This window comes from Rhinichthys klamathensis, unplaced genomic scaffold, assembly GCF_029890125.1.
Source record: "Rhinichthys klamathensis goyatoka isolate OS25496 unplaced genomic scaffold, OSU_Roscu_1.1 h1tg000133l_1, whole genome shotgun sequence".
In the NCBI taxonomy this organism is placed as follows: Eukaryota; Metazoa; Chordata; class Actinopteri; order Cypriniformes; family Leuciscidae; genus Rhinichthys; species Rhinichthys klamathensis.
In genome coordinates, this window is record NW_026606668.1 from 3,262,994 (window position 1) to 3,287,575 (window position 24,582).

General features: G+C 36.4%; 2 protein-coding genes across 2 annotated transcripts; both read right to left on the reverse strand.

Annotated features, from left to right (window-relative positions):
* Positions 1-3,896: 3,896 nt before the first annotated feature.
* Positions 3,897-11,646, reverse strand: LOC130089528 (putative methyltransferase NSUN7). The gene is made up of 11 exons (XM_056256892.1): positions 11,046-11,646; positions 8,947-9,005; positions 8,725-8,861; positions 7,970-8,122; positions 7,690-7,873; positions 7,257-7,470; positions 6,990-7,133; positions 6,817-6,918; positions 6,570-6,687; positions 6,216-6,315; positions 3,897-4,866 (listed from the first exon to the last, which is right to left on the reverse strand). Exons 1-11 carry the CDS (start codon positions 11,488-11,490, stop codon positions 3,985-3,987), a joined length of 2,538 nt encoding a protein of 845 aa, XP_056112867.1. The 5' UTR covers positions 11,491-11,646; the 3' UTR covers positions 3,897-3,984.
* Positions 11,647-19,086: 7,440 nt separating this feature from the next.
* mettl14 (methyltransferase 14, N6-adenosine-methyltransferase subunit) lies at positions 19,087-23,467 on the reverse strand. The gene is given in 12 exon segments (XM_056256893.1): positions 19,087-19,591; positions 19,593-19,621; positions 19,735-19,945; positions 20,037-20,153; positions 20,591-20,683; positions 20,770-20,911; positions 21,238-21,328; positions 21,430-21,517; positions 22,693-22,770; positions 22,874-22,961; positions 23,085-23,173; positions 23,291-23,467. Coding segments are annotated over 12 exon segments (1,401 nt in total). The 5' UTR covers positions 23,393-23,467; the 3' UTR covers positions 19,087-19,318.
* Positions 23,468-24,582: the final 1,115 nt, after the last annotated feature.

Below are 24,582 nucleotides of genomic sequence, written 5' to 3' on the forward strand. Positions count from 1 at the left end.
TGTATTCCTAGACTTACCCTTTCTTTCACAAGGGTTTTGACGGATCACTTATGTGTGTACATACAGTATCTATATATAGCAAACATCATATCATAAGGCTTTATTTTTCAAATTTCAGATACTTTCATTTTGTCATGTTTTATTTTGGTCGTACTTGCCTTGGCATGTCTTGTGATCCCATTTGTTCTGGCCATACTGTAAAAAACAACAACAACAAAAAACTCATGTATGTGTTGTAGATAAACCAACTGACAAAACAAAGAAAAGAAGATGAGTGAATGATGGTAGAAATTGTGAATATGAATTTATTTTATGGTCCTTTTTAGGAGAGCTAGCTCTAGAGGAGGAGATGTGAACTGTAAGTGTCTATCTATGCATTCTTTTAGCTCTGAGGAAGATTTGAGAGAGAGAGAGAAAAAGACACTTTGCCTTGCATGTCCTGGGACAATTTAAGAAGAATAACTGTACTGAACAGAAATGATATTTTTTATTTTATTTATTCTATTTTATATCGGTATATACTGGTTTTATTGTGATGTATCATATGCTTAGACATTCTTTACCCTGTCTCGGACAACAAATCAAACAAGAAATGTCAATCCAAAACATTGTAGTTACTCTGGTGACCAGTTACTCTGACGCGGCCTGCCATGGTAACATAACATTTGAAAGGCCTTGGAGGACCTTCACGTTCTGCCCAAACCAACATTAAATACTGCTTTAGAATACACTAAGGGCCAGATTTACTAAACAGGGCAAGTTAGCGTGAGAGCGCAATTCCAAAAAAAGTGCAGATGGGCGTGGAAATATCTGTGTGGTTTACTGACTACTTGCAAATTAAAGAACACGGACGCAGTCAGATCATTTCCATAATGACCAACGCAATCTACCAATTAGCGTCTGGTTTAAGACATTCTCGTCCCATAATTTTTGTGTCTGAAAGGGAAACTTCTACAAATGCATGCAATAAGGTCAGCTGCAAAAATAACCCTGTCCACGCCTTTTCAGCGCTAATTTTTCACTGCGTGTCTTTAGTAAATCAGTAGTATTTTAACGCAAAAGAGGGTTTGCACTGGCGCAAGCTGTTAGTAAATCTGGCCTTATATGACCAAAAGTATGTTGAACCTAACAAGTTGCCGTTTTAGCTGCAAAAGATAATAACAGGCGTAAAATCGATTGTACAGCCAAACAAATCACATTTTGGGGCATTTACACAAAACGCGTTTTGTGACAATTTGAGAAACAATGCAGGAAATTGGCAACAAACGCAGGGTCTCAATCATCTTTTCTTCCCTATTGTGATGAATATACACGTAAAACAGCTTCTCAAACAAGAAAAAAATGTATTGCTGTGATCTCTCATCATGTGAGTGACGGGTTGTCCTGCCCTCACGCCAGTAAACACGTCATTGGAGATTACGAGGGCTCATGAATTAAAAAAATATATACATGATGTGCACACATAAATTATAATAAACACTGCAATATTCCATTAAAAAAAATCAGTTTTGGTCACATGGTGACTTTAAAAGTTTTAACGATGAGTTTTAAAAATGTGGCGCCCATGTGCAAGACACTGAAAAAGCACTGAGACACGGCACAACGATAAAAGAGGTCCTTCTATTAATGCGTATTGCTATTCAACAGCAATTTTGTAGCAAAATCGGAAGAAGTGTAAGCTGTTACAGCAGCAAAGGGACTAGCGTTCTATTAATTAGGTCAAGCACCCTAATAATGATAACTTATATTATATTACACACCAATTTGGTAATTTAGTGTATTTTCCGAAATGTCAATTTAAACAATTTCGTCAACAGACACATTCGTCAAGATTGTCACAATCATATTTTTCACAATAACCAAAATTAGAACGCATTTGTTTGGGCAGTAGGCTATGTAGATGTTCAGCTAGCTCCACTACAACCATTACTCCTGTATCTTCACACACAAGGCCCATCGTGTTCTGCTTTCACCCTGCAGATAATCAGAATAAGCGTCAATCTGTCTGCGTACTGCATCCCCTCTTTTTATCTCTTTTGCAGTTTTGAAGAAGTGCACGTTGGTTTTTGTTCAGTTCTTTCATGTGAATTTCACTCTGTGATGTTGGGTCTTATAAAATGCAATGTTTCTTTTGGATTATTTTTTTTTTTGAGGGGGGGTCACATTGAATAAGAATTAATCACACTTGGTTTAGAAATGAATTCCCTGGCAACCAGCAAAGTCAGCTGTTACATGCTAGAGGAAGGGGGCATATGGGTAATGTAGTCCAGTTACAGTACAATAATTCAGCATAGAATCATCATTCTCATGTTAGCCAAAAGTAGCGTGTTTGATTGACTCTAGTGTTCTTGTATGGTGAAACACTCTGATTGACGACTATCAGGTGAAATCTCATCACAAGAATTAACAAGCTAAGAATCAACACTCTACTGGTGAAGTAAACTCAAATATGTTTTTGTGAACATTGGCTTTCTCTGCTCTACACTAATTTGTACACCATATAAATGTAAACTGTTGTGAAAATAAATAGCATATCACAAAATACATCTAAATGTTTCTGACTGTTAATTGATCTCATACATACTGTATAGTGAGTCTATTGTTAGTAGAAATAATTGTCCTAATGATATTCATCTCATGGCAGTCCGTAAATATTTTAGGTTTTTGTGTTTATTTGTGTTTTCATATGATCCCACTGAGGTTCATGGGTGGACCTTCATGCTTAGCATTTCTCTTAAGATCATACGTTTTCGTACAAAAAATGGAAAAGTTTCACCTTTGGTATTTTTCGCGTACAGATGACAAAGTTCAAATGATTCAAAGGAGCACACAGTCCCGCGAAAACAACTAAAAAAAGCTCTATACTAATGCCAGGCCAGTAGTTGGTGATACCATTTTGTAAAGTGACTGAACCCCAAGTAATAGGAGTTACCAGATCAGTGGGCGAGGCCATACACAGAGGTTACCTGATTTGCCCACGTCACAGTGAGGGTAGGGTTTAGGGGTGGGGTCGGGTGAAGGGCATCATTTTCATGGCATGATTTATAAACACCCACCAGTTTGAAAACACCCACAAATTTAGAAACGCCCACTTTTGTTCAGCAGGGAAACATATGGGTATGATGTCACCATTTTCACCAATTCACATTTTTGTAGTTTACACAGAGACAATAATTGTTGTTTTCAAAAACTTGCACTTTGAAACCCATTTTTTAAAACCTAACCGTAACCTAACAGTCTACTAAGAGTTAGTTGACATGTAGTTGCAAAGTTGCTTATAGTTAGTAGAATGTCTAAAGCGGACCATCAAAATAAAAGTGTTACCGGATATTCATATTTTACTAAATATGAGTCAAAGCTTTAGTGGCATAATTATAAAGCCACAATAAAACAAATATTTTCTTTTATATTGTTAAGTTCATCCAAGTGAAATGGCTCTTGGGTCTGTCCATTGGTTGATGAGTTGTGACATTTTGATTAAGAACAAAACAAACAAAGAAAATATGGTGGATAAAATAATAGTGGGCAAAATAAAGATGATATCAAACATTTTATAGTGATGTAAAAATCTGGTTTAAATTAAACGGATAATTAAATGAGATATAAAATACTTTTTGAATTAATTTAAATGTGTAATTAAATGAGATACAAAGTATAGTTTAAATTAAATAAGATACAACATGCGGTTTAATTTAAAAGTAATACATGACCACCACAGATTTTTGATACCAAACCATACAATTAGGACCTTCCTCTACCGGTTAAATATCACAAATAAAATAATTTATTCAACGTGGTATACATGATACAAACAGTTACAGTAATGCCAACAATCCGCATATATCAACATGAATAAATCAACAAGACTGTTATAGTCATGAGACCAGAAGGCTACCTTGCCTTAATCTGCACACATTGTTTACCACAACTCTTCTTTAGTATGGAAGCACACAGGATGTGTATGTATGAACAACAGGTTGTAACTCAGCGCCATGTCTGTGAACGTAAAATGATGGAGTCTCTGCCTTTGGCAATACTGCTGGAAGAGGAAAGACTGCTGGAGAAATTGGAGGAGTATGGGGACGAAGAGAGGTGTGAAGGACTGAGCGGATAAACGTGAGGGAGACTGAGCTCTCTTGACCGGGTCTCCTCCCTGTAAGGCTCGCAGGCCTCTGATTTGACCATTTCCTTTTCCGGTTTAACAGATTCTCGTTGAGACGTGGCTCTGCTGTGCAGATGTCTGGATCTATACGGGGACGCTGGGGTTCTGATGGCAGCAGGTTTGGTCTGAGGTGGAGTTGGTTTAATGGAGTTAACAGTGGCGTGTTGAGACGGCCGAAGGTGCAGGAGTCTCTTGCGTGGAGGTCGAGACCTGCTCTGGCGTTCTTTACGAGTGTGGGATTTAGACCTCTTTTTTCTCCCAGACTGCTTAGCAACTTTAGCTTGAGGCTTATGACCCTTTGGTCGCTTCTTTAGCACAACGGAAGACTGGTTGTCCGATGGGTCTAGAAGACTCAAATGATTTGTAGTGCTAAATGTGGCATCCATAAATGTGGAAGTTTGACTTTTAGTGAGTGAAGTGTGATCTAGTATTGTGGAACTGTCAGTCAGGACTCTAGAAGTGTGTTTTGGAGCGGCTGCTGTCTGACTGACACTGACAGCTGGAGGACTCAGACTGATCATCACTGATGCAGGAGGCTCAATAAGAGAGGAAGGCGGAACAATTGATGTGGATCCCTTTTGTTTTTTCCTCTTTTTCGGTTTCTCTCCATTCAGGGGGTCAGGAGGCGTCAGCCCCCCCAACAAACCTTTAGCAAGAGCTCGAGCCAAAATGTCCTGCACAGTTTCTGCCTCTGCTGGGTCATGCTGTTAGAAAGAACACACACACACACATGCACACACATGTACATAGTGCAATTTTACTATGTATAGTGAGACCAGGGCTAGTTGTCACACGGCACATCCAAGGTCTTTCGACAGTCCGTTCACATTTTGCTCACAAACCTGGAAAGTACAGAGATGTTCTAATCTGATTGACTGATTTTACACAACTTCTGTCACATTTAAAATGAAGGTGAATTTTAACCAAAAGGTTGTTGAACCATATTCTTGGGACAAGGGTTTATGTCAGGTTGGGGCAAGTTGTCACGTGTTTTAATCAAATTCAATCAAATTAATGCATTTATTTAACATACATTCTTGTTTGGGATCGGTAAGATTTTTTTAGTGTTTTTGCAAGTAATCTCATGCTCACCAGCCTTTATTAGGTCAAACATATAGAAAAAATAACATATTGTGAAATATTATTACAATTTGAAATAACTGTTTTCTATTTTAATATATTTTAAAATGTAATTTATTCCAGTGATGGCAAAGCTGAATTTTTAGCATCCTTACTCCAGTCAGTGTCACATGATCCTTCAGAAATCATTATGCTGATTTGGTGCTCAAGAAACATTTATTATTATAACAATATGATTATTATTTATCAATGTTGAAAACAGTTGTGCTGCTTAATATGGAAACCATATTACCTTTTTTTAGGATTCTTTGATTAATAGAAAGTTTAAAAGAACAGTATTTATTTGAAATATAAATGTCTTTACTGTCACTTTAGATCAATTTAATGCATCCTTGCTAAATAATAATTACTAACCCCAAACTTTTTACATTCATTCCATCCATCCATAATATAGTTTAAATATTTTCATTATTGTTTTGTGTTTCACAACTGTTTTACTATCAGTGATAAATGGCAGATTCCCATAATCAAAACATTTGGGGGCAATGTATAATAAAAAAATAATAATAAAAAACTACCCCGAAAAATATTCAATGTGGTACAAAAACTAGCCCCAGTCTATTTACTGTCTAGTGCACATGCAAGCTTTCACACATACACACACACAAGAAGCTACAGACTTGTTTTTCTTGCTGTGTGTGGTCTTGTATGGATGCTAATGTGATCAGACACAAGTGTTCATTATTTAGTGTGAACCAGAGCTACACTGCCAGTATTTAGGACAGCAATGCATCAAGCTCTGGATGAGAGCGGTGTGTGTGTGTGTATGTGTGTGTCTGTGAGCTCTCTACTCACACACACATACACATTTCAACATATGAATTATATCAGCATATCATTATGGCTGTAAAAATTCCTTTATAAATGTTAAAAAATTCTGTTAGTTGTCTGATTCTGTCTCTTTCCTTCTTACCTCTCTTTTCATCACACAGAGGAAACAGCCATTTGTGACGTCAGATGATTCAATTCTGAAAAACTTCTCTTTCTCATCATCCCATCCTGCACTGACCAGCCTGTGAGAAACATGTAGAAAGAAAAAGAGATGTTTTGTGTTGTAAATACAGTAAATTCAATTCAATTTATTTCCATTTTCTCATAACTCAAACATTCATAATCCTTCCCCACTTGCTTTTCCATGGATTAACTGCTGTTTCCATGGATACAGCAACTTTAAATCCGCATAGTTAGTGGCGTGTGACAGGAAGGACTTAATGCTTGGGCAGTGTTTGTGTTTGTTTGTGTGTGAGTGTGTGTGTGTGTGTGTTACCTGAAGGGCAAAGCTTTTGCTTTGCTTTCTGCATTTTCAAGCGCTCTCTTCACAAGTTGTTCATTCTCCTCTGGATATACTGAGCATGTGCAGTACACCACGCCTTTCACTTTAGGAACTGACGTTAAGAAAGTCATGTTAACCCACATGATGTGATTTAGTCATTGTATGATTATTAAATAAAGAAACACAACAAAAAAAATTCGGTCGTAATATGGTGTACGGTGTGTGTGTGTGTGTGACTCACAGTTAAGTGCATGTTTGAGGTCTTGTGTCTGCTTAGCAACCAGTGGCTTCAGTTTACTGTCAGAGATGGTTCCTTTAGATAGGCCATGCAACAGCCCTCTGTCTGATAAAGAGCAGTGTGTTATCTCGAAATGTTGTTTCAAATGATCAGATCATTCATATTTGTTGCTGTACCTCCATTCTCATTGAGAATAAACTCAACAGGGTTACAGAGCGCTGAGACAGAACACCGTGGGAGCAACACAATCACCCGAACCTTCTGAATACGCATATCCCATTCATTAAGCTCATTGAAGTACTCAGACATCAGTTTCACATCTATGCAAAAAGACAGAAAACACACGAGTAGCAATGCTTCACTACTGGCTAATCATAGGAAAGGCACTATACTATGGTATGCAGACATTTACTTATTGTAAGGTTAGGCAGAGTAACACTTACTTTTGCAGCCAGTAGAGGTGAGGATAGTTTGTAATTCCTTGTTGAAGGTGGAGACATTAAGGACCCCACATACATGTACACAGCCAGAACAGGCAGTGGCCCGGAGAGCCACATGAGCCACAGTCCAAGCAGAGAAAGACCCCACCATCAGAACGTCACCACCCTCCACCAACAGCGGGGCAACCGCACATGCAGCCAGACTGCGAGATTTATCCTGAAGTCATACACACACATTAATCCTGGATATGTGTTTGCACCATCAGAATGACATGGAAGCTTGTTTCCGCCACGATTATATCTCACAATTCCGAGAAATAAAGTCGGAATTGCGATATATAAACTAGCGAGTTTAAAGTCAGAATTACAAGTTTAAAAAGTTTTTTTTTTATTCTAAACAAGCTTCCATAGAATGATGCTTGTGTGTCTTTATTACCTGTATTATGAGTGTGTGTTCTGTCACTAGTTTGGTTTCCTCCAGTTGTTTTGTAAGCCTTCTGGGAAACAGCAGGACATTAGAACAGTGTTTGTCCTTACAGAACACATTTCCCACCAGGTGCATGTGTGAATCGACCTGAGTGAAGCCCGATGTCCGCAGAGTCTCACACACGTTTTCAATGCTAGATGAATTGGTATAAAAACACAATATATATCAGGTGGTGTATATATTAAATAAGAAGAATACATTTGTGTACATACACACAAACACACACTACCTGGCTTTGAGGGTGTTGACCCAGGCATAGATCGGTACTGTCTGTGATCTTTGTTGTTTAGCCCTCACAGCTGGAGGCAGGTAACTGTCAATTGTCAGCAAATTCTGCTTTATTCTGCACTGAGCCAGTGAGGCTTCCAGTTTGGTCTTGAACCTGATAAACACAAATATACAAGCACCATTTATAAGGTCCAATGTCTTTAAAGACCTATGGTAAAGTTTTTATTTTATTTGAAGTTCAGGACATTTATTGGAGTTCTCAGATGTGCTTGATTTAAGTATTATCTTAGCCTCGGATGCTCTTCCCAAAACTCGTTTTAGGAGCGATAAAAATGGGACAATTATTTTGACAGAGCTATAAAATTAATGTTTACAACAACCCAGGTAATTTAGTCCTTTAAAAATAAAATTAATAAAGTATGAGTTCTAATCTATGGAAATTCTATTTCTACTTCAGAGTTAAAAAATAGTCATAATTACTAAATATGAGGTCACATTATAAAAAGTCACAGTTGGAGGACAGAAAGTCGAAATCACATTTTTGAGATATATAAAACTCTGAGGAAACAGGCATCCATCAAAATCTTTGTTGAGAATATTTCTGAAATTTATGGACACATTTTTCTCAGAAAATATTCCTTGCAGTGTAGGAGAGACAGTTGAGATTTTTCACTCCATACATGGGATTCACAGAACATGATTCAGTATAACTTTATAAAGGATGAATTTTCACAGGGCAGACCTGCTCATACTGACCTATAAAGGCTGTCCTCCACCTGTCTCACTTCTTTTATAAGTCCTTCCTCTACTCTTTTGATTGGCTCTCTGGGCTCGAACTTCCTGTCCAGGAGGTCATAGAGTACGACCATCACAAGAGCCATGAGGTCATCTGGCTGAACATAAACACAAACTCACACATCAAACACATCAAAGTCAATCCTGATACCAACACAAAAGGGCATATGTCAACAGACCCACCATTTGCTGAGAACGGTAAAAGTAGCTGTCAGTCAGGATCTCCTCCAGTAGATCTTGGTCTGTGATGGTAGCAGGAGAGAGTTTGTGATATTTAGCTGTAGAAGATGAAGTAGAGCATCACTATGCTATGATATCACTGCTATACTACAGTGGTTAGTTGTAATTCAACACCATAATATGAAGACATGTAGTGGGGAGCAAAACACCCAGCAATATACTCCAGAGATCCTAAAATACCAAACAGCAAAACTGATGTGTGAGTTACATCAGTTTTGCTGAGAAATTAATTTAAAAATAGCCGGATTCCAACTCAGACATGGCTAACTGAATTTCAAAAAGAATGAATGTGAGTTGAATTTAAAACTGATTTTTTTTTTTTTTTTTTTTTTTTTTTAGCAATGAATCCTTTTAAAATAAAAATAATCAGAATTTATGTCTTGTAAAATATTACTTCTTCCAAAAAGTTTGGGGAGGAAAATGCCTTTTTTTCTTAGATCTAAGATTATTTTTAGATTTAAGCTCGGAACAAGAAAAAAGGGACCTTTTTAAACAAATTGCGAAAAAATTAAAATATATATATATATATATATATATATATATATATATATATAGAGAGAGAGAGAGAGAGAGAGAGAGAGAGAGAGAGAGAGAGAGATTTGACCCTTTAACATATTGTAAAATAAACAAGACTGATACGCTTATGTCTAATCTTATCTGAATATATAAATTTAAATCATTTGTTGTCTGTGTTTCTGGATGATAGAACTGACTGCGAATATGAACTGACCTCATGCTCACAGCTCAGCGCAGCCATTAAAGTGCTACAGCAGTCAGTGAACTGATGTCTGACCTGACTGCACTAAAAGCAAATAGATGTCCTTAAAAAAGAAAAAAAGTAAAAAAAAGCCTCCCCTAAGCAAAAAGTTTGAGAAAGTGAGGGCAAAGCAGAGCAAGGAAGAGAGAGAGAGAGAGAGAGAGAGAGAGAGAGAGAGAGAGAGAGAGAGAGAGAGAGAGAAAGAGAGAGAGAGAGAGAGAGAGAGAGGAATGAGTCAGAAACCCAACCAGAATGTGACCAGACATCCCCAAATGATTGATTCAGGACTTCAGTCATCGAAAGAAGAGGGGGGAAGGCATTGAAAGATGAGGTCAGAGGAAAATAAATTACTTCTATGGAGAGTATGGAGAGTGTGAGACTTCTTTTTTTCAGGCACTGAACCACACCCTGAAAGTCAGTCTATTATATCTTCAAATCTACATTTTCTTTATGATATACTGTAAAACTTTAGAAGCAATACAATGAAACTTTCTTATTTGTAGATTGTTAAATTGTCCATATTTTATCTTGTAGACACGCCCCCCCCCCCCCCAACCCCTCAGTGGGGAATTTTTTTAATTATTACATTTCCCCCCAAATCATAAACATGTGGATAATGCAATATTGTTTAAAGCTGGCAATAAAAATGTAAATAAAAATGTTGAGTTAAAAAGTAATACATTTTAGGTCAATATAAATTAAGAATTTTAACAATATTTTGGAAATAATCTGCCACACTGACTAATTACTTCAAGTTTCATTCAGAAACCACCAAAGAATAAAAAGTGTGACAACCAACTCCAGTCTCTTCTACAACATTAGAAAAAGGAAAAAACTCTCCTCTGCAGTAGCTACTGTCGGACAGGATAGGAAATAACTGTGGAATTCTGGGTAATAGTATTATACGTTTATGACTCTTCATCTGTTTCCAACTGCACCTTTGAGTCCTGTATCTGAGGAACTGAATAATTGATGTTAAAGATTTGTGGGCCACAAATAGCATGACATCAGTGACCACAGGGACATTAACTGCACACTCCAAAAACAATCAAGATAAACTGGACACGTTAGATTCTTGTGCTGTCTAAATCTCATCACTTTACGATATTTACATTCCTACCAAATACTTAATTGTATTGTTGTTTCTCATACAAGATCAGGCAGGTAAAGCCCAGTTTTAAGCTGAAGGAGAATACTGAAATATGATATTTTAAAGGAAAAGCAATTCTCATCCTGATAATCATACAAACTTTGGTTTTGAGGCCTGGCTTTATTTTTCACTTACATTTCAGGGTGTTAAATGCCAGCTCATATGCCCAGTGCTCATTCTGCTTGGTGTTGGCATCACTGTCGTCGACAATCCCAGAATCATCATCATCATCATCATCATCATCATCTCCACCGGGACTGATGTGCCCATAGCGAATGAGTCTGTGTGCGAGGTCTTTCTCCACATGATTTTTCTGGAAAATAGCTGCAGCATGAAAGTACACAGAGTCGGGGAATCCCAAAGGTGCCCCCCCTCTCTCCATCCTGACTCTGTTCCTTTCTGCAGACACTGCAGTGACCCTCTTTTTAAGGGACTGAACACATACTTTTCTCATAGGGTCCTTGGGAGACTCTGGAGTGTGTGCTTTATTCTTAGGAGTGGATTCTCGATCCAGTAAGTTCAGTGATGTGACATCAGGCAGATCTGAGTCCAGTGTGGAGTTAAGAGTCTGTTTAACCATTCTTATAGAGCCACGTTCTGTGAATAAATACTGAATTAGGGTGTATCATAGATCATTTATTATTATTTTACACACATTATTTAAACTAGGAGTTTTCAGCTGTGACAATATAAAAGCCAATTATTTAACTTTGTAATTAACATTCCGTGTCAACTTCACACTGAATAGGGTTTCTCACACAGTATACCGGTAGTTCGGTCTTTACGGCCTACATGATACAACAGGGATCATCATTTTATTCTATTTGACAGCATTATGTATACATAGTATTTTCACTCTGTATGCAAAATAATATTCAGTATACAGTTGAAGGCTATATATGAATATACAGTTGGGTCTGGCCAAACAGACCACTAGAACAGTGAAATAGTGGAGAATCTTAATTATTTCTTATTCATTTTATGTCATAATCTTTCTTCCTTTATTTCTTTCTCGTTAATTGCTTGGTTTAAATCAGAATTTTAGTGGAATCTCAAGAATTTTAACTGATTTTCAATGTGGAGTTTTGAACACCACTGTACTGTCTAAAAGTTTGGGGTCAGTGAGACTTTTTTATTCTTCTTCTGAAAGATAATACTTTTATTCAGCAAGGATCAAAAGTGACAGTTTTTTTTATTAGAAATTAAATTACAAACATACAAGCATCACAGTTCGTAAACAAATATTATACAACGAACAATAAATAAATACAAGAATGAAATTAATGAATAAAAAAATAAAAAATTAAATAGACAGACTTACAATCTTCATTATTTATATAATTTTTTTTTAATTTTTTTTTTAAGTTTAAAAGTTTAAAACATGGCCTTGACTTGGAAAATTTAGCTTTATGAATATGGAACTTGCCTAGTAAAATAAAGAGATTTACAATATTACATAAAGTTCTATCTCTACAATCAAATTATGTAATAATCTGTTTCCCTTCAAGCGTTATTGTATTCTTTGTTTTAAATGTCACATAACTTTCAACATTTTTCCAAAATGTAATGCAAAATGAACAACCATTAAAAAGATGAGTTAACGATTCTTGTTCTGTCTTACAAAAACTACAAAGATTATCAACAGGTTTAAATTTTGAAATAAACAAGTTTGTGGGATATATATTATGTAATATTTTCAAATGTAATTCCCTAACTTTGTTTGTGATACAAAATCTAAAAGGAACAAGCCACGCCCTATGCCAATTAATCTCAGAAAAATGCGAATTCCAGAAAAATTCCCCACGAGGTGTTATTTTCTTTAAATTTAGAAAACATTTTCTGATATGCTTATTAGTACAGTTGCTACTCATAACATCCATAACGTTTATATAAAGAGTCAAATTAATACCAGGCACTTCGTTTTGTTTATTATAACTTTTCATTAATTCTATATACCATTAGGTATAGAGACTTGAAAACCAAGTTATATTCTTTGAACGTTATTGGGAATGCCTTCTCCCTGAGAAAAGATTCATAGTTAAGTAATTGATTATTACCATCAAAAAGGTCTTTTAAAAAAATTATATCTCTATCGATCCATTTCTGCAAATAGAGTGACTTGTTCCCTTTAGTGATGCATTCATTATGCCAAACGATGGACTTATGTGGAGAGAAGTTGTGAGAATGACACAGCTTCCAGGCCAAAAGAGCTTGTTGATAAAAATGGGATAGTTTTAGCGGCAATCTTGTAATATTATAGTCACATTTCAATGAAAATTTTAGGCCTCCTACACTATTAGAAATGTTGTTGGGGATAAAGTCATACCTGTCAAGTTTTAGATTTGAAAATAAGGGAAATTTTCCGGCACCCACCGCGAGCAGTCCCACCACCCCAACCAAGCTCCAGTATCCCTTACATTTTAAGACAGGTGTTATAGCCTAAATGAAAACACACACACACACACATATATATATGTGTGTGTGTGTTTTTTCATTTAGGCTATAACACCTGTCTTAATAGGCCTATGTATGGTAACGTTATAGGGTATTAAGAGCATTTATTTAAAGGATTATTTGCATATTTTCTGTTCATTTAACATTGCTTGTCTTTACATTTACATTTTATTTTCATTCCACACATTTTCATTTCATATTGCTTTTCTTTTACAGTTTTTCTTTTCATTTGCAGTTTTTCTTTTCATTTCACATAACTTTTCTTTACTCTTTTAGTGAGTTATTGGAAAAAAAATTGTTGCAGACTTTGTAATTACCTGTTTTGGAAGGAGTGTATTTGTGGGCTGGGCCAGAGTGGTTAATTTTACATGAGAGTAGAGCAAACAGTTCTGTTGTCTAACGTCATCCTATTCTGTGTAACAATCTTTCGTACCATGCTAAATCACCCTTTCTCGTGTTGACATACATCATTCCTTCCCCGTGTGAGATACTAAAGTCGCAGTTACAAAACTTACAAAACGCGTGACTGTCCCCTACCCTGCTCCTCTTCAGAAAAGTAAATTCGCTATCCCATTGATCGATCGCGGTATTTAGTACATGAGGGTTTTGTTTTTTTGGCAAGAGTACCTTGCTCTGTCATGGCGTCCATCATCCGTCTCTGTTTTTGTTTGTTTTTTGTTTGCCCCGCGTTGTCACTCATCATCTGACCTCACAAACTAACATCGCGACAACTGCCACCTACAGTACCTGGAACGTTAGTTATCGCGAGGCTAGTGACAGCTCAGATTGGATTTTTTTTTTTTTTTTTACTCCGCCCGCGGTATTATTATTTTTCAATAATGCAAAAATACGGGAGATTTACGGGAAAATCCTAATACGGGAGGACGGCGGGAAAGAAGGGTTAAATACGGGACTTTCCCGGCCAAAACGGGATACTTGACAGGTATGGATAAAGTACCATCAGGACTCAGGTGCTCTCAAACATTCCTTCAACCATTTCACCTTAAAGGTATAATTTAAGTCACAAAAGTCCAAAAGTTCAAATCCACCTTCATCCTAGAACCAGAGAGCACCGCTTTTTTTAAATGATGGTGTCTGTTTTTCCACACAAAATTCGTAAATATGGTATTTAAATCTTTACATATTGAATCATGAACATTAAGAGAGAGAGCAGGATAAACAAATCTTGAAATGCCTTCTGCTTTAGTCAAAAGAATCCTTCCTAAAATTGAAATATCTCTTTGAAGCCATAAATTTAGAATTGTTTTAGGTTTTTTTTTCAATTTAGCTGAAAAGTTTAGTTGTTGACGTTCCTTGTGATCCTTACAGATATGAATACCTAAATATTTTACACATTTCTTAACAGGTAAGTTAATTTTTTTTTACTCATCAGTCTGGTATACAGGCATAAGATTTCACATTTAGATTTGTTAAGCTTTAAACCTGAAGCAGCAGAGAATTGGTCAATTTAGAGTTATAGCATTATCAATCTGATGTTTGTCACTCAAAAAGAGAGCTGTATCATCCGCAGTTACTCTGATTTCCTTACCAAAAATAGACAATCCTTTAACAATAGGACTATGTTTAATATGTAATGACAATAATTCAACCACCAGCAGGAACAAAAACGGTGAAATAGGGCAGCCCTGGCAAACTGATCTCAGTACAGGCATCAGTATTGATGTTATCAGAATAATCCAGCAGGTCGAGAACAGTCTAATATTGGAGCTAATGTGACGGTTAGACATAAAACCTGTTTGTGTTTCACTTATTATCAAAAGTGACAGTTAAACTTCTACATTGCTACAAACACACACACACACACACACACACACACACACACACACACACACACACACACACACACACACACACACACACACACACACACACACACACACACACACACATATATATATATATTTAAATTAATGCTGTCCTTTTGAAATTTATATTCATTAAGTAATCCTCAAAAAACGATCACAGCTTCCACAACCGTTTTCAACTGTAAGTAATTTTTCTTGAGCAACGAATCAGCTTAAAATAATTTCTGAAGGATCATGTGAAACTGAAGACTGGAGGAATGGCTGCTGATAATTCAGCTTTGCCATTTTCAAAAAAAATATATTAAAATAGAAAGATTTTATTTTTAAATCATAAATCATAAATGTATTTTACAATAATACCGTTTTTTATGTATTTTTGATCAAACTGCACCGTTAGTGAGAAAAGAAATGACTTTTTTCAAAACCATTAAGAAATCTTACCAACCCTGAAGAAGTGTGAAACTATAATTGGCTCCAAAAGCCTGAGACCACTAGAACCTGTGACCTGAAATAGTGCAGTCTCTTAAATATTTCTTATTTATTTTACACCATAACATTTCTTTTGTTTTTAAATGTCAAAATTCTGTTACTGCTTGCTTATTACCATGTTTAAATTAGAAACATCTAATTCTAATAAAATTTTAATACGTACCTCTCATAATGTAAGCGCAGTCAGCTCAGCAACAGGTATGAATATGAGAGCAGAGTGTGAGATTAGGAGCCCTCTCTCTATCTGTCTGTCCCCCTTGTCTCACATTCGGTCTCTCTCTCTCTCTCTCTCTCTCTCTCTCTCTCTCTCTCTCTCTCTCTCTCTCTCTCTCTCTCTCTCTCTCTCTCTCTCTCTCTCTCTCTCTCTCTCTCTCTCTCTCTCTCTCTCTCTCTCTCTCAGATCTTGTATCAAACATTTGTTCTTGTCAACAGAGTGTGAATCTTCTGTATACAGATATAGTCAGCTAGCTATAAGCAGCTCATCATTACTCTCTCTCTCTCTCTCTCTCTCCTCTCTCTCTCTCTCTCTCTCTCTCTCTCTCTCTCTCTCTCTCCTCTCTCTCTCTCTCTCTCTCTCTCTCTCTCTCTCTCTCTCTCTCTCTCTCTCTCACACACACACACACACACACACACACACAGATACAGTGAATAGTACACTAACAGGTTTGAGTTAAGAAAGAGGTGTGTAAGATAGCACATAGTCATATATGTTCATTTGGAAGTGTGTTTATATCTATTACCCACTTCTTTACATGACTGAGATGCTGTCATTCACTGGAGTTTAGTTAAAGAACTGACTTCTGGGTAACATTTGAAACCCTCTCATGCTGACGTTTGCATTCATCATGCTGAATTATTTATTGCTTTGGTCTCAAATCCGTTCTGAGCCCAGTCTCCCTCAGTTACCCCGACATTAGCACCGAAACAAACTACACCGGTTGTGTCAGAAGTTTCCAGTCACTTCTTTGAAGAACTGATGGTTTATTCTAAACCTTGCCAGCCAATCAGCTGCAGCTGAGTCTAATTAAGCCCCACCCATGCAGCATCTGATTGGTCTCTACTGTCATCAGTTGACTTTTAATTAGTGATGAGATCTGTCAATCTCATTGAAAATAATCCTTTGTTGCTTTAACTTCAGATTAGTGGAACAAACACAGTGAGACTGCTTAATTAATAATGGTGTGTGTACATTTCCATGTGTGTCTGACTGTGTACTGAATTAGTAATGTAAATAAATACACATCTTCTTTTTCCTCATTAACCCACATCTCAATGCCTCAGGAAGTGGAACAGATCAGTGTGTCCAGTGAGTGACACTACATCAGCTCCACTGCTGTTTCAGCTTCAGATTTCTTCGATTTAGGATTAGTCTCTCATAGGCCTTATCTGATCAGTGTGTGAATGTAGGCTGTGATATTTTTCACATTATTATTATTTATTCTTTTACAAAAAACAACAACTAGCGTAGCATCCCTTTGAGGCCTCCAGGGTCAAGTTTAAAATCTCTGTTCTGGGGAATCACTGATTGCTTACTAGGACAAGTCAAAAGAGCCCACCACAGACTCTCTGATATTTTAGTACCTATAGAAATAATCCACCAGGTGAATATTCTAAGAGTGATTGCGTAGAAAAGTAAAATCCCACTTCTTTCTATCACGTTGCACTAATTGATGTATCACTTAAAATTGAAAACTTAGAGTTAGACAAAAAGAGACACTTACGTAATGATTGTGGAATACAATTGCAGCTTAAAATCCTTTCAGCAACAGCAGTTTAAAATACCTTTCATGCATGCTGTAATAACAGTTATGGCAAATGTATGCAAATGTATGTATTCTTCATGTGCTAATTACATCAGAACATGCACTTGACCCACATTTCTGATGGCATAGAAGATGCTGTTACATTCATTCGTGTAATGTTGCAACTAAATCAGGCCAGAAACCAATGCTAAAGCTAGTTATTGTATATTTGACTAGTTATTGTATAACTATACAATAACTAGTTATTGTATAACTAGTTATTGTATATTTGATCAATTGTAAATAAAAGTACAATCATATTCTGCCACTGTTTGTGAAGGTATGGTGTTTTTTTAAATACTCTGTGTAATTTGAAAAACTCCGAGCTCTTTGAGAAGATCTTTCATAAGGATTCAAACTCATTGGTTTTTCGAATTTTCAACCTTTTTGACTCAACATTTTTTTGATAATGTACATTGTCCACAACAATATTCAAAGATCCCATGATTTTTTAGTTGTTCGTGATTTACAGGATAAGGATTAGGGATAAGGATTTTTTTATTTTTTTATTCTTTTAATTACAATTTCTACCCAATAAAATATTTTGAAGCTTGGCATTACAAGAAAGATGTATATTCATTATAATAATGATGTAGATAGATTTTATTAATTGACATGACATTTTTTAAAGATAAAAGGTTATAAACCACACTAAAGATGAATTAAATATAAATTTAAATCTATCTAGTGGGAACCCCTGGTTCTTCAAAAAAAAAAGTTTTTGAGGGGGTGAATTAAAATATGAAATATCTTAAATTTAGCAGTTTTTTCCTTAAATTATTGCTTGTTTTATTTAAAATTTTCGTTAGGCCCCCTATTATACAGGGCCCCTGGTTGAGAACCACTGTTCTAACTAGTATCAGACTCATGGTTTTATTTTGTTCATTAAGAAGAATATTGCCTTCCATTTTGAATTTTCAAATTTTTTGTGAAATTGAAATGTAAAAATCTTGTTTTTTAAAAATGGAATATTGTAGCAGTTCTTATAAATTATTTATCAGTGCATATAATTTTTTTTTTTTTTATTCATACGCCCTGGTCATCTTTAATAAAAAACTACATTCCCTTCAAATCAATTTCCAATGGACAAAATTAACTCTCACCCCTACATTTATTTTCGTGTTCAAGAAGCCATTTCACTTGGATATAGGTCACGATTTCAACTTCCATTTCATGACGAATTTCAGGCTTGTTGTCCAGTATGCTGCATTTAAGTTGCAACCCCTTCAGTCTTAATACCAAGTATAAATGAATGCAAAGCAGTCTGAAGTTACAACTAGCCTCAATAAATTCGAAATAGTGCCATGTTATGTTTCTCATGATGGGCAGTTCCCCACCACAAACCAATCACATGTAAAGTAAAAACATAAAAAAATGGGTTTACGGCAAACCAGTAATTCTACATGTTATTACTGACAGAATCAATGAGCTTCTTTGACACAGATCATAAAACCTTGCTGCCCTCCACAGGACACACAGGAAGTTTGCACATGGCAGGAGAGGCCCTCTGTTGATCAGATGAGATGCATAAAACACACATAAGATGATACAAGTAATGTGCAAATGTAAAAACAAACAAAAATGAATGCTTTAAAATTTTCATTAAAAAAACTGTTTTATTGAGGTTGAATACAATTCTTACAAATGTGACTTAACAGAAGTCATTCAGAAAGAATCGAGTTAGTATGACATTAAAATTCATTCCCGCTCTTAACCTCTTACATAATAAACTAAAAAAACAATACAAATTGGAACAACACCTTTTCAAATGTCAGGTACAAAAATATCAGACACATCACATTTTCTGTTTTCAGTCTCAAAGTTGGCACGTCGTGCACTATCGGGGTGGGAATCCACGATGTGGGCCGCCACGGCCTCTGAATCCCCCTCGATCTCCACGGAAGTTTGGGCGGTTTCTCTCTCGACCTCGATCCCCTCGTCCAGAAGGACCGCCCCGTCCTCCTCGTTGTGCTCCCCCACCTCTCTCTGCCATAGATTTAGGAGTTGGGGATTTGGGGCGGAGTCTCTCAATTTCTTCAGTACAACCAGACAAGTAAGAGTTGGGCTCACTGAAGTGGGTGGAGTAAGCTTCCACATTGAAGTTGCTATTGGGTCAGGGTAGGGCCCAAAGTCAGCCATCCTGATAAAAAAGAAGAAGCATAACATTAGATCAGAATAAACATACACTACCATTTAAAAATGTGGATTTTTTCGTAAAAAAATGAATGGATGACCCATAGGCTAATATCTAACCTGGCCTAATGGTGCTGTCCCTGCCAAACAGGTGCAGCCGTCGACGGCCCAGGCAGAAATGTTCAATGATGTGGAAAATCTCCACTGGCTTCTCAATATTACCCATCTCTGGCTCCTCTGTGATGATCAGGTCTATATCCACATTAGCATGAATGAAATCGCCATCTGTGCTGCGTCTAACTGTGCCTTTGATACCCATCAGACAGTGTTCCTGAGTGACATCAGAGAAGAAAAAATAAAAGCATTTCCAACTGGAAACAATTGTTAGTGCCAACAATGTTGTGGCTTGCCACAGCTCTTACCTTAGTTCTCTGGAACACTGCTTTGGGGTCCAGCGTTTTGGTCTTACCAGGGTTGTTTTTGTTAGTCTTGATCCAACAAATGTCTTCACATCGCCTGAAGCCCCATTTCCTCAGACACTGAGAGAGAAGAGAGAAAGATGTTAAAATATAGTTTGCAAGACTCATAGACAATGACTGTAATGAAGCATATTTGTTTGTGGGCAGGTAATGCAGTAGGACCTCAATTCAAGAACCTTTCAAGGACTTTCCAGGTTTAATACCCTCAAATTGAAGGACTTAATGTGGGAACCCATTTGTTGTGTCCTAAAATGTTGAGGTACTATCGTAGTAGTTTCGTGCGTGCGTTAAAGTCATGGAAACGTACAACACAAAGTACTTCACGCGGGAAACACTTAACGTAAATTCAAGCACTTTCATAGCAGAATTTTTTTTTTTCAGATTCACAAACTTTCAAGGATTTCAAGGACCCGTGGGAACCCAGTCATGATTAACGCAGGTGATCTTTTGCAACAAACCGAAATATGCCACGCTGTGTGTGATTGTGAGGTTTGTACCATTCGGCCAAGATCAAGGCCTTCTCCTGAGCCACACCACAGGAAAACAAAAGAGCGAATACATGAGATTTCCTCTATGTCCAGCTTCATGATCTATATCAGACATAAAATAAATAAATAAATAATTAAATAAACATACATGCATATATATAATTTTTAGAGAATTTGCAATAACTCACATCGTCCCAGTTCCAGAAGCGCTCGTTGGCAATGATGCCCGACTCTCTGTAATACTCCTCTAATGGAGGCTCTATCAGAATCACATCAAACTTGCACTTCAAATCTCTCAGATCAAATGTGTCTGGATCTGCCTGCAGATACCTGACACACAAAACACATCCATATATTCATAGTATATACTGTACATGCAAATGAGACATACAATGGAATCCAAAAGTCTCCTAGTGAAATGCTTCTAATTTATATATTTATTTATATGCTTTCCAAATTGAAAATCTTAAAATCATTTGTTTTTTAATCTGTTTAATTTTTTTTTTTTTTTTTTTAGTTTATATTTACAATGTGGTCTCAAAGGTTTGGACCCCATTTTTCTTAAACATACATACAAAAATATATAACTGAAATTGGTTTTAAAAAAGGCCAATTAGACATCTGCTCTATTTTGTAGAGACAGCAGGTGTTCTCACATGGGTGGGGTGTTGGTGGCAGAGATGAGCTCATCTTTTAGTCGGATGAGCTCTCTTTGTTTGGGGTACTCCTCAAACCTGTCAGCCAAACCTACAGGACAACAGAACATAGGTTAACATGATCTCACAGCTGGGCATGAAAGAGGGAGACAAGGAGAAAAAAACAAAACAGAAAGAGATTGGACCATTTACCTCCATCTCGGATAAAGTTCTGAGGTCTATGACCTGTGTCCACAAAGTGCTGGCAGTAATCATTGTGGGGATTTAAACTCTGAGTGCCCTGTAAAACAGAGAGTGATGATATCTTGATATTTATAATAAAAAAAACAGCTTGTAATGACATTATTGTTGAAGTTGGCATGAAACAGGAGTTGGGATAGTCTTTCCTTCCCTATTGTAAAATACATCTGAGTGAAATGGCTTCTAGGACAAGAAAAAATGTAGGGCGAGACTTGATTTTGTCCATTGGGAATTGATTGAATTGTAGTTTTTGCAAGTGGGAGGGGAAGTTATTTTGATTGAAGATTACAAGGGCATGAGGAAAAAAAGAGAGAGATGTGCATAGATAATTTATAACTTTGGTTCGTTTTTCAAAACTCTTCACACACTGAGCACAACAATAGTCTATGTGGGCAACTCTTTGGATCATTTATCATTGCTTTAGTCACAAAATGAATTCAGTGACTACATCTTTCAAATTACATGAATTATTTTTCTCACTCAGACACAACCACCACCAAAACTCTATGTGCATACAGGCCAATTTGCACATTTACATACTCCTATCAAAACTGCTAAACTTGATTTCCAAAACTGAACAAGACTGTAATTTGCTACTTTTCTACAGTAATACCATATAGAAATATATTCTAAATCTACCAAATCTATCTTTCAATTTCATAACCATCTCCTATACCAAGGGTGACTATAATTTATTTAAGAATAAATTTGTTCTGTAATGTAAACATGGACCATGTAACAAACTGCAGTGAATTCTAAATAGTAGAGATCTGTCATTCAGTTTTATAAAACATTTTTATCAAATAAATCATTGTGTTGCCTGTTGTTAAGAGTTTATTTTTTTATATCATTGAGTGACAAAGTGTGTTCGTTGAGTGAAACCTTTGCTAGTGTTATGATTTAAGACATGCATGAAGTGTTTTGGTTGTTTTAGTGCATTTTGGATGTGAAATGAACTGATGTGCCAAGCTGAAAGTTGGTTAGGAGAACTGAGTGAAGAGTTTTGAAAAAGTAACCAAAATATGTGCTAGCAATGGTAAAAAAAACACACACAAAAACAAAACCTGTAATATCCCATGAGAAAATAGTCGATTTTGATTTCACAGAGACTTTAAAAATCAATCACCAACATAATGTAAGATTTTGCACAAAGTCCCATTGTACTACTAGCATGTTATTGTTATGTAAATAATATATTATTGTGTTTAACTCTACCTTTAGGAAAGTGCTGGAGTCTTTGTACACCTCTTCATACGGTCCGCTCTCCTCCTGCAGCTGGGGCTCAACATCTTCCTGTAACACCATACAGCAGATCCAGGATCAGTTACCTACAGCCCTGCCCTGATCTAAACAGAATTTTGAAATTACAGCTGATTCCTGATCAGTGCTCACTCACCCTCTGCTCCTCCACATCCTCCTCTGGTTCTTCACCCTCATTCAGACACTTTCTTTTCCCACCAGGAACTGATGTGTCAAATGATGCCCTACAGTAAACATAACACAGATTACCCCCATCCTTATTGTCACGAATCTGACTTGTGCTTCGTGTAAATGTTGCCATATCAATACAGTTGATCAAAACAATCAAACAAACATATTTTCAGTACCTGCATGTCTCTCTGGTCTCTTCGATTTCTTTTTGTTCATCTTTACTATTGAGAACAGCACCGATGCTATCGGGACTCTCTGCCCCGAGCTGCAAAACAAATCATTAACATCAACAAAGCTATCTGTATTTATTCATAAGTCTAAAAGCATTGGGTTTGCCAATACTCGCTAACACTGGCTTTATGCAGTAAGCTAAAAAGTTCACCTGTTGTGCAAGAAGCTGCCGTCTTAGCTTCTGCCTTTCACGTATTTCTTGCAGCCGGCTGTTCATGACAATAATATTTTGCAGGGGAAAAAAAATTCTCATACAATTATTTGATGAAACAAAAGTGAGGCAAAAAAATTCATCGAAAACCTCAACGTGAGAAGCAGTCGCACGTATTTTACATCATCAGACGCATACTATGACGTCAGTAAACGGCTGATACTTTCTTTTGAAGTTAAAATATTGCGTATTGATTTATTAAGATTTATTGCATTTTCGGCTTAATTATATTATTATGTTGCGATCATGTTTTATCTTTAAAAAAATGTTTTTAAATCCCAATTTCGTACATTAATTTCGACTTTTGTAAAAATTATTTTTTTTCTTCCACATATTGTAGCGCGATGCTAGAATAACTTTATTTGAATTCAAATAAATTTAATTTTCCTTTTTAAAAATATAAAGAAGTATAATGGCGTGATAGAATGTTTTTAAATCACACTGAACGTTTTAAAGTTTATCTTGTTTACGGAAAACATTAGAAAACCTTCAATCTCTAAAAGAGCTGTTACCACAGAGAAGATGAATGAACAGCATTTATTTGAAATAATAATAAAAATCTTTTGTAACATCATAAATTGTATTCACTGTCATTTTTGATCAATTTAATAGGTCCTTGCTGTAAATAAATAGGCCTATTTCTTTCTTTTTCTTTTCTTACTTATCGCATGCATTTTTTTTCTTTCCACAAAAATATTAAGCAGCAAAACCGGGTTTCAACATTGATAATGTTTTTGAGCAGCAAAATCAGCATATTAGAATGATTTTTGAAGGATCATGTGACACTGAAGACTGAGTATATGGCTGCAACAAATTCAGCTTTGCCATAATGAGATTTTATAATAGGCTATTGAAACAGAAAACACGTTTCTGGAGTATTTATGTCTGTTTTATTCTGGAGCAGTTATTATTTTACTGACACAAGAGGGCAGACATGAACAATTCTTGTCACGGCCGTTGGTCAATGCGATCATGCCTGAACAGTATATTTCACACCGGAGCGGCGGAGCCTCGGAGAAAACAACAGTGATGACCACACCAGACCAGACATGAGTTAACTGAACGTGGCAGACTCGTTTGAGTTCACATTCTGGGAGGATCGGTGCGGGCGTACATTCGTGGACCATCTCCCAGAAGTGCTGTCCTGACTATATTTTGTAGAGGAATTTTTAACAATTAATTTGTCTTGTAGCCTACTATTTGGTATATTTTGCACCTTCACGCTCTTTAAT

What these genes read in the sequence shown, in the direction of transcription:
- LOC130089528 (XM_056256892.1), bottom strand. Translation starts at nt 11,490, where the DNA reads ATGGTTAAACAGACTCTTAACTCCACACTGGACTCAGATCTGCCTGAT. An exon ending in TTTACCGTTCTCAGCAAATG is followed by an intron (nt 8,862 to 8,946) that starts GTGGGTCTGTTG and finishes GTTTATGTTCAG; the next exon opens with CCAGATGACCTCATGGCTCT. An exon ending in TCTGTGTGATGAAAAGAGAG is followed by an intron (nt 4,867 to 6,215) that starts GTAAGAAGGAAA and finishes TCTTTCTAACAG; the next exon opens with CATGACCCAGCAGAGGCAGA.